The 11,180-nt window shown below is 35.0% G+C and overlaps 1 protein-coding gene across 1 annotated transcript in view; it reads right to left on the bottom strand.

Moving 5' to 3' along the window:
• Positions 1-3,530: 3,530 nt before the first annotated feature.
• The window catches only part of APPL1 (adaptor protein, phosphotyrosine interaction, PH domain and leucine zipper containing 1), a 38,863-nt gene continuing 31,213 nt past the window's right edge, over positions 3,531-11,180 (bottom strand). Inside the window, exons 14-22 of the mRNA XM_006862065.1 lie at positions 10,861-10,952; positions 10,276-10,458; positions 8,287-8,339; positions 7,564-7,738; positions 7,427-7,463; positions 6,183-6,329; positions 5,655-5,705; positions 5,290-5,379; positions 3,531-3,830 (exon numbers count right to left, since the gene is read on the bottom strand). Coding sequence (XP_006862127.1) covers positions 3,684-3,830; positions 5,290-5,379; positions 5,655-5,705; positions 6,183-6,329; positions 7,427-7,463; positions 7,564-7,738; positions 8,287-8,339; positions 10,276-10,458; positions 10,861-10,952 — 975 coding nt within the window. The 3' untranslated portion in view covers positions 3,531-3,683. The remainder of the gene's footprint in view (positions 3,831-5,289; positions 5,380-5,654; positions 5,706-6,182; positions 6,330-7,426; positions 7,464-7,563; positions 7,739-8,286; positions 8,340-10,275; positions 10,459-10,860; positions 10,953-11,180) is intronic.

Raw genomic sequence — 11,180 nt, 5'->3', positions numbered from 1 at the left:
ACACACTTTCCCCCAAGAAAGGTTTTTGTGGTTTCATTTTAGCTGTTAAGAGAATTACAGTGGGAATCTGCCATTCGCTCCACAGGAGAAAGATGAGGCTTTCTGCGCCAGTAAAGATTTACAGCCTTGGGAACCCTAGTTGACCGCACAGAACCCCACCACCACCACCAGATGAAGAAATAGTAGTCTAATTCTTTTACAAACATCCTTTGAAATTACTTGGGGGAAAAAAAATTCAAAGTATATACTGAAAATATAATACAAAGAAAGACTATACAAAAATCATGGATTTTATTATACACTTAAAAATCTTCTACCAGTACATTTCTGGAAGCCTTGTCCACAAATACCTATTTTAACAAGATGAGAAAATAAGGTCTCCCCACGTGTGTGCTACCATCACAAAAAGAGATGAGTTCTTCAAATCCAATCCTAAAGGAAAATGTTGTATGATTTTTAATGTACACTGCATGATTAATAGTATTAGTGATATGAGAATGAACCGATTCATTTACATTATAAAACTACCAAATATACAAAGTTGTTTTGCACCTTAGCCATAACTTAATCCCTAGTTCTTATAATGACTATAGTAAATTACATGAGTATAGTCGCAAGAAATTGGTTAAAAATATATATTTCCAGTTTCAAATCTTTATGTATTATTAATTAATGTAAAATAAAATCTCATGAAAGAATAAGCCAAACTTGCTAAAATCAAAATGACATATGTGCTACAATGGGTTTGTCTGAATATGTGAAGTACAGTTTGATTGCTAAAGGATATTTTCATTTTATAAATTCAGGTGGCATATTTTGCTATACACTATAGTTCTTAAAGGCTGTCAGCATTTATATTAAGATTCACATTTTAAATCTTTGTGGTTCCTAGATGTAACTTCAAAATTAACTCAGAGGCCTTCATTACACAAAAGTGTATGTTTCATAGGATGTTATCCATATGTTGCACTGTGCTATTTCCCAAGCGTATAAGTAACATAAATTTATTTCCCTTAGATTGTGGAGCCTGAGAACTCTTTAGAAATTAAGCACAGAGTAATCACTGCAGACATGACAAAAACTAGACTGACTCTTTAAGGTAACAGTGCCAGCCCCTTTTTAGCAAGCACTTCTCAAAGAGAGAAGGAATAACTGGTTTCCTATTTACTGGCTTTATTACCATAGTTAGTTACAAAAGTACAGTTCATACAGGTAGCAGAGTACATATCAAAATTGAGCAGATATAATTTCTTTCCCTTTAATAGAACAGTTTCATTAACATCTAAAAATCATTCAGTGTAAACTTCAATCTAAGAAAGATGTCCCCAAATTTAGTCCCATCGTTACCAAAGCATCTCAGAGCTAGAAAGGATTTCAGAGGAGGACAATAGATCAAGATTAGCTTTGTCATTTAGCAGCACTCCACTGGGAAGCTTTAAACAGGAAAGCTGATTATATTTCATTCTTTGATATGTGCATAATGGAATAATGGGGAGTTCAATCATATACAATTGTTACATCCACACATGATTTTTATTTGGCATTGGAATGTGTGTTGGTCTGATATTTGGATATGGGTGTGTTGTTGGGGGAATTTCTATAAAAATCAAGACTTGAAAGTCACTACAGGCCTGTCTAGCAGTAAGTATCCATGGCTGTAATCTACACTTAGATCCAGATTGCTAACAAAGGGCAGCACACTTGACTACTACACAGAGCACCAGCCTAGTCAAACTGCTTCCTAATGCTAGCCTTCCTTGTGTCATCTGAACTAAGTGAGGCACCAACTTACAGTATAAATAAGATTTAAACAGAAAGCTTACTAATTTTCAAAACAGGTCTTTAAGAGCAGGACTTGGCATAACTCATCAAATGCTGACCACAGAATAAATTTCCACAAAAGGAATGATATACAAACTTGTGTCAAAGCATTCTCTTTAGTAAACACAAAATAAGTTCTTTTTTTCTATAAGTATTCCATAAATTTCCCTATTTTAATTGTATGTTTTGGTAACATTAGGCTTCAGAGTATCAAATAATCAGTACTCCCATATGGCACATGGATAAAAAGAGAATCATGATCCTATGAATAATTATCATTAATTCCATTCCTGCAGAAAAGAGTGTGTGTGTGTGTGTATATATATATATATGGAGTGCGAAAAAGCCAAGCTACAGTGTAAGAACTAAAACAGAAGCCATTTCTAATTCAGAAGAAAAAGAACTTTTAACTTGTGAAATTAGTCTTACTGGTTAACCTCTTGAAACTGTGTAAGTTTATGTAAAATATGTTACTCAGTATATTTAACTTATCTATATATACTTTTTCATGTGTAATACATGAAAATCGTTTCTATCAACAGTGTTAAAAATCTGATAAGAGAAAAAGGAATCAAGTTCCAATACAGAAGACAGGCAGTAAAGAGATGTCATTTTAACCTTGGCACCAGGTGAAAATCCTTTCTTGGTCAACTCTTCTATACTGTGCCAGGCATTCAGTTTCTTTGCAACTTTTAATAGAATTAAATCTTTTTCTCACTTTAAAGAACAAAAGTAGTTACAACAATTAGTGCAAATGATTCTATTCTCATACATTATTTGTTTTGTGGATATAAAGTAGTGATTCTGTATTTTATCAAAATATGGGATTATGAAAATACTGGGAGTTTATCAGTCTGGAATTTAAAAGCTTACATTTTCTAAACTCTGGAAATTTTTACTTTAAGCAGGAAACACAATGCTTACAGAACTTTTTTTGAAACATTGCTTGAGTATCAATAAAAATTATTTCATGCAATGCAGAAAATACAATGCATCATCCTGTAGCAATATTGTTATATCTAATCCTAAATCTAAGACAGCTTTGAAAAAAAAATCCCTTTTGATAAATTCCAAAATCTCATTTTAACCATTACTGCTCTGCAGCAATATTCAAGTTCCAACCTGAGAACTAAGAACATGGTAAAAAAAAAAAAAATGCCAAGGGCCAGCCTCATCAGGAACTGAAGACACTTCAGCATCTTTCCCATTGGCATCAAGGTGAAGTAGGCGTACACCAGAGGAATCTGAGTGTCCCAAGAAAGTGCCCTGAAGTCAACAATGCCACCTGCCACAATTTGAAACCTAAGTCTAAAATCTGTTCTAATTAACTTTATAAAACCTCTACTGCACATTTATTACTGTTAAAATATTTGCAAACTTGTAGATTTCTCTATATCAAAGTTTTTGAACTTAATCAGTCCAAAGCTTCCTCACTGCCAATAAAATGTCAGGAATGAAACAGAGGGTGCACACCCACAAATATCTGACATGGAAGAATAATTGATTTGTTACAGTCATAGCGAATTACAAAACAAGATAAAAGTTCACAATCTGAAGGAAAAAAAACTTGAGCAAGTGTAATTCCTCAGCTGTGCACTGAAGGGAGGTGAGCAGGTTTCTTACTGACAGGTGGGATTTGATATTACTGCATAGTATATCATTTTTCAGAAAGAAAAAAAAAAATCAGTAAAAACCTAAATCACAAGTGCAATTTCATCTACAACTACAAATAAGCAAATAGAAAGCTTAGTTCCTCCTCGTTATTTCAACATAGTTGTTACCTTGCCATTTCACCACAGAAATTGACAGTAAATTCCAGGGGGTAGGGTAAGGGGGACATCAACCAAAATGCAAGAATAAGTTTATGCTTCTGACTCTCTTTTCTTTCCTTCTTCTCCCAAATCACTCTCTTCTGATTGGCTACTGCTAAGGACGACAAACTGCCCCTCATTACTGGCTTGGTTTGGTCTACTGGAAGCAGCTATCAATCGACTTTGCTCTTCTAAATCCTAACAGAAAACAAAAAGAAAAATAAACTAGGTTTAGTTTGTAGTCAAATGGGAAACTATGCAATTAAAATACTTATTTGAGAATCTCTTCAGAACCTTTCTGTCATAAATATGTATGCATTAATTCTGCCAATTTACTGAAAAAGGGATATAGCTAACCAATGGAACACCACACAATTTTGGACACTTTTCTAGAAACCCTATAAAAGCCAACATTCAAACTCCAATCTCTGGTGTTTTCCTGACTAGAAGCTATCTTCCATACTCACTATATACTAGTGATCATCCCAACCCCACCTTTGCTCAATTAAGGGTCACTTTTCCTTAGCCTAGAGCAGGGGGTGGGAGGGAGCACCTTTGTATCTGCCAAAATTTATAACTTAATTTACAGGTTTCCTAGGAGCAGCTGAGTCGCTATGGATTGGAACCCATGGGTCAGACGTTTCCCACCCCTGGCCTAGACTATCAAAGATATCTTTGCCATTTTTCTCTCCCCTGGTGGAGTATATAAAGTGTTGGGCTCTTAACTGCAAGGCAGGCGGTTCAAACCCACCAGCTGCTCCACAGGAGAAAGATGAGGCTGTCTGCTCCCATCAAGATTTATACTCTCAGAAATCCTAAGGATTTAAATGCTAAATTCTAATCTGTTCCATAGGGTCATTATCAGTAGGCAGTAGGTTTGGTTTTGGGGTTGCTTTTCATCCATCTAACTGTTTCCATTTCTTGCTCATCTACTCTTAAGTATCTCACAGCTGGTTCCTCTTTACATTCCTACTGCCAATGCCACCACCTATAACAGACTCGTAAAGTCTCATGGATCTACCTGCTCAATGCATTTTCCAGATTTTGCTCAGAAATTTTTCTAGCTTAAAGATATCGTGTTATGAATGGTGGTGATGATTGCACAACATGGGGAATGTAATTAATGTCACTGAATTGTACATTTAAATATGGTTACAATGGCACATGTTTTGTATACATTTTACTGTTACTAAAAAACAAAAGATAGCAAAACTCCCCCACCTGAAAAAACCATCCTATTTATGGGCAGTGATCTGACACTCCTGGCAAGATTTTTAAAAACAACAAGCACACACCATATCTTTCTTTCTCTCTCACTCTCCTCCAGGCTGTGGACTCTAGGAGAACACGGCTTCCAACTATGGCAGTTACACCTATGATAGTCACTCGAAAGACCTGCTTTATAGAGACAATCCTCACTGCAATAGGAAAACTCTGCCACATTTATTACAAAGTGAGTCACACAACATGCCAGTGTAGTTACAAAGCAAACAACACAGCAGAAGGCACGTGCCACCCTTTTCTGCTATGCTATCAGTCATCTGGTCATGAAGTGCTGAGCAATCAGAAACAGACCTTCAAGTGGAAGTTCAAATCTGGAAATCACAGTGTTGAAACTACAACCACGTAAGAAGATCCAGACATTAGCGCTGCATACCTTTTCTATTTGCTTTTGTTTACTGAGTTCTTTCTGTTGCTTCTCTTTTACTCTTTCTATTTCTTTTTGCTTTTCTGATTGCCTACGATTCTGAAGAACAAATGAATAAAACCAATGAATTAAATATGAAGCAATGTGACATTTTATACATTTTAATTATAGTACCTTTGCAACCTTCTTTCAAATATCTTCACATGTATACATGAGAAAGTACACCAAAAGTCTACATTCTAAACCCTCTGTCAACAATAGCATCCACTGTTTTATTTAGGAGAATCATTTTATTTACTTGCTAATTGGAAAGATCTTACATTACACAGAACTACTTTAAAATTCTTGGATAATTAAGCATCTCAAATTCTTACCAGTTCTGCTTGCAAGGCTATCTGCTTTGCCAGTCCAACAGAATCACAAATCTGAAAAGGGAAAAAGTACGACAAACTCAGGCAATTCTCACCTCAAAGAATTACTTTCAAGAATCCAAATGAATGATGTAAGCAGTTTTATAATTTAGCATAATTCATTGTCTCAAAGGCAGTATGATAACCAAATGCCAGGAGTTGGCTGCTGGCTCTCCTCTCTTTCACATGCTATCTCAAATTCATTACTATCAATTACCACTAAATATGAAGCAGGGAGCCACTGAGGCTGCCCTGCCTAAGCTGAAGGCATCTAAAAATGACTGATCCCACCAGTCATCAGTGGCCAGGAAGATACAGGGCTCTGGAGTCAGATGGTCCAACCTGTCTGCTTGACTGTTTTTCAAAGCAACACACTTGGTAAAAGCAGCTCAGCTGGACCACGCAAAACCTGGGGTTTCCCCAGAAATTTTAGTAAGAACTGTGACTATGATCTGTTTTCACAACAGAAACAAATTTTGAAAAGTTAGATACCTTTTCTCCCTCATTGTTGGATTCAAATATATAGCAGACTGATGACAGGTTACTATCACTTCTCCCTCCAGAGATTCTAAGCACAAATCCAAAAAGCCGCTTATTTTCCTGATGTGTAGCATATAAAACTACACTGGGTAATGGAAACTGCCACACAAAAAAAGAAAACATCAGAAGCAAACATTAGATTTTTCAAACCATTATAGCATTTATAGGCAACTCTTAGGCTATATAAAAATATCATAAATAGAATATTAAAACCAATTGTTTTTCTAAATAGATGGGTAGTCAAAGAACAAATAATGTCATAATTGGTTTAGATTACCAAATAGAATCTGTTTTTTTAGTCATTAACATATTTCAGAAAATCAAATTCAATAAATATGGTCTACATTATTAAATCATTAAATAGGAACACACGTCCAATTATGTCAAAATAGATTATAAATTCAATGCTGTATAGTTTCTTTGCTGTTGTTATGGCCATCGAGTCAGTTCCAATTCATAGAGACCCTGTATAGGAGCAGCTGATGGGTTTGAACTGCCAACCTTGTAGTTAGCAGCCCAGTGCTTATCCCATACCACCACTAATACTCTTATTATTTTCTTTAGTGTCTGATATATACTCCCTAAAGCAAACCAAACCAAATCTGCTGCTGCTGAGTTGATTCAAAATTATGGTAACCTCATGAGTTACAGAACAGAACTGGTCCATATCGTTTTCTTGGCTATCATCTTTACAAAGGAGTCCTGGTGTGGCACTGTGGGTTAATGTGCTGGATTGCAAAGTCAGTTTGAAGTACAAGGTCGGCAGTTCAAGCTCACCAGCTGCTCCTTGTTAACCCCTACAGGGTTGCTATGGATCAGAAACAACTCAAAGGCACTTAACAACAACAAATCTTTACAGAAGCAAATGGCCAGACCTTTCTTCAACAGTGCTGCTGAGTGAATTCAAACCACCAACCTTTAGGTTAGCAATCTAATGCAAACCATCTGCACCACCCAAAGACCTACATGTTCCCTAATCAAGGTAAAAACACTGATATCATGAGGATTGCACTGATTCTTTATGTTACATACAATGTTCAATAATAACTTCATGCAGAGATGGACATAGGCATTATAACATGAATGAAGACCAATCATAATTGATATTACTATATTTGGAGACAGAATTAGGGTAATTATAAAGTAGGACATGCACAAAGGAGTTTAGAATAAAGCTACAAACATGTAGAACTCACTGTGAGTCTTGTAACTTGTGTCTGTGGATCAATTAACCTATAATAATTATGAAAATTTTAGAAAACAAATTTTAATTAGACTCAGATTACGTAAACCTTTTTTTGCCCTAGTTTTTGAGGGAGGAGTTATTACTTACTTTAAACAGTCACAAGTGACTAATAAATGTGACTCTGTCATCCGAAAGATATTATGAATGGCCCGGGCAGCTAAGATCTGACGCATTGTTTCATAGACAACATCTGGATGGTCATCTGATTTCACCTCCATAGAACCAAGGAATCGGACAATAAATAACTGATGAAGAATAGAATCTATGACAGAAAAAGTACATTACATATTTTTAAGTCTTGTGTTTCTTTTTTCTAAAGAATAAAATACATAGTTTTAGATTTGCCAGTGAAAAATTCAACTTAGCAAAGGTATTTAGAAATAATTGCTAATTCCAGCCAGTGTTCAAGTTATAAGAAAGTGAAGGTCTCAAATTCAAATTGCAAAAAGTTATTCTTCCACAACTAGTGACTCTGGGTAAAAAGAATTCCACATACTATTCTTTAATTTTTCTGTAAGCCAGAAATTATATCAAAATTAAAAACCACTAGAAAAGGAAAAGTTATGCTACTAGAAAAAGCTTTAAAAATATCTTTAGTATCGAAAGCTTGCTTAAAGGTCAAAAGTGTGATATATTCTATAATTTTGTGTGAATAGCATTAATATTGTTCTCTTAGATATATTATGATCAGAAATTTTTGAAAATAACATTAAATGTGAGAATTGTAGCCGAAGAAATTTAAATGACAAATTCTTCACACAGTTTACTACTGAATTTTTAAAATACAAAAACAATGAATCTCTATTTTACCTTCAGTTTCAGATTTTTTACCTCCTCCAGATTCTCCAAATGGATTTGTACGCCTGAGAAGTTTAGGAATAAAGCATGAATAAATGTTCAGTTATCATGAATGACAATGAGGAAATCTCAGTCATTAAAACCAGAGTTAAAAGTAAAGAGTCACAAAATCTTATGCATAAATTTTAAAAAGAAAAGCTCTAAAATGCCCATTCAATTAAAGTAGATTACTAATGACCAAGTTACTATGACAAAGGTCCCTGCTTTCATACAATATCTGAGCTAAAAGGTTAAAAACTGTGCTGCTACAATTTAGAAAAGACAGATGAACAGGAAGCCAACTCACGCATGTGCACGCACACACCTCAATATTACAATAAACCCTGTTGCAAAAGCTATGAGTTTAAAAAAGCACAGATAAAATGTCTCTTGTTCTATTAACTACCAAAAAAAAAAAAGACATTCCAAGATTTACTGGGCTTGTGAAAATGTCTTTTTAGGTTGTCTTGTAGACCTAGTGTAGCACTGTAGGATAAGCACTGGACTGCCAACTTTAAGGTTGGAAGTTCAAACCTACCAGCGGCTCTTTGAAACCCTACACAGGATTGCTGTGAGTCAGAACCAACTTGACAGCTCTTACCAACAAGTGTACAAGGACATTTATAAAGATTTGAACATTTTCTATTTTTCAATTCACATTTCTCAAGGTGTGAACAACAAAATGGGAAGAGAAAATGAATTGGAGATAAAAGCTACCGCCCTCAGTATACTTGGCATGCCCACAATGAAGGAAGAAAGCAATTCAAGGTAGGTTTGGGAAGCACAAGGCTAAGTGATTTTAAAATAACAGTATGGCATTGATCTCTTTAATCATTATCAAACCTAAATCAAATGCTAAAAATACTTCTAAGATCAAATAAATGTAAATTGCTCTTATCCAAATTAATATATATTATCAATATACTAAACAGGCAACCTAATAGAGAAATTATTTTCCTTAAGTTTTGTTTCTTTTACTTGAAGCAAAAAAAAAAAAAAAGAAAGAAAAGTTTAACAGCTTTGATAAGGGCATTCTTTATCATATAAAAATGATTTATTAATAATTTATAACAGTGATACTGTTTTAGGTACTTAATATAAATTTCTTAGTTGGCTCCAAGGTAATTTCTAATAAATCTATTGCACATGTACTACCCTCAAGAATTTTTAAAATATACAACCTAATGATAGGACTATCAACTGTCTTTTGAAATTGTAAAATAAATACTGAAGCAGAAGATGTAAGTAGCAATTCAGGACTAAAACATTTTTTTAAACTAAAATCTCTTAAGCCTGAATGAACTCCTGAAACTATGGAGTCTTTGAACCTGAAGCTCAGAATAACTCTCAAATCTTAAAACCAAACAGTACTTTAGCTCAACTAGTACAGAATGTCTGCCATGAGAACTGTGCTCTTTTTAAGATCTATTGGTGTGGGATAAAAATGGCAACCCCAATTTGAGAGGTTAAGCAGGAAACTTATGAGGGTTACACCAATGGGGCAGAAACCACTCAGAAAAGGAGGGTGAGGATGGTGGCACAATTTGAAGAATGTCTTTACTGTCACTGAGTTCTACATGTAGAAATTGTTAAATCGGTCTATGTTCTTCTGTGTATATTCTTAACATCAACTATACACTTTTTGTAAAAAATGTTAGGAAGGACAATTTTTAAACTACTTATGGAACCACAGCACTTTTTCCCTCCTACTGGAGGTTATTTGCCTTCAGCATATAATAAAAATTAAAATATAAATAAACTGAACTACCTTAACTCCTTTGAGGTAAAAGGCCGACACAGAGAAAAACTTGCATATTTCCACAACATTATCATTATTAAGTAATGAAAACAAAGAAAATACAACACAATCAATGCATAAGGCATGTAAGAGATGACCTGTGAATGTAGGAATGAAATCAAAAACCTTATAGACAACATCCCTGTGATACATTCTTTACTCACCTTCCTCCCTGGCCAGAAGCTTTTGTCTGGCCAGGCTGATCTTCACACACAGGAGAAATGATGTCGAATTGTATTGGGGTGTCTGGGGCAACAAGGGAATCTAGAGAGAGGGCAGCCAAATTTGTGGACTCAGATCCTAAAGATCCTGAACTGCTGGTTCGAGCTGCCGGTGTCCGAGATTGTCTGAACATAAAAGAGAATGAGAAGGCACTGCATTTAGTTTTCTCTTTTGGAAATCAAATAATTAAACTATTAGAAAAGAAAACACAATTTTTATTGTCAGTTTAAATATATTTCAGTAAAAGCACAATCATAATTCATAGCTATGTATTTAACAACAGACCTCTTTCTTTCCAGTTATTAAATTTTAAAAATACAAATCACCTAATCTAAAGATTCATAGGACACAATGAGGGAAATCTGGAATCCACATCATCTACCAGCTTTACTGATCCCATTTGTACATTTGCCCAATTAAAAACACACATCGTGTGTGGTTTGGGGAACTAGTTAGTACTGATCTAAGTAGAACTGTAAAAACAAAGTGCTTGCTAACCCTTTAAATAGCTCAGCCTGGTAACTTACCCTGCTGGCCGTAGGCTCTCATGCCTCTGCTGGAAAGACGGGGATGGAGTTACAGCTTCCAGAGCTGACTGATTCACTCGAGCAGCAATTTCCTATATTCGTTTTTTTTAAAACAAGTGCTAATATTAGCAAAGTAAGAAAGTCAAAATTTGAATACAACTGTATTGTCAAAACACTGTTGACACATCAAATACCAATAGAAATTACAAGAGTAGTTCTACATGTTGTTGTTGTTGTTGTTAAGTGCCATCGAGTCGGGTCCGACCCATAGCGACCCTGTACAGGGTTTCCGAGGGTGTAAATCTTTACGGGAGTAGAAA

This window comes from Chrysochloris asiatica, unplaced genomic scaffold, assembly GCF_000296735.1.
Source record: "Chrysochloris asiatica unplaced genomic scaffold, ChrAsi1.0 scaffold00046, whole genome shotgun sequence".
Lineage (NCBI taxonomy): Eukaryota > Metazoa > Chordata > Mammalia > Afrosoricida > Chrysochloridae > Chrysochloris > Chrysochloris asiatica.
This window is presented reverse-complemented; position numbering and strand designations above follow the sequence as displayed.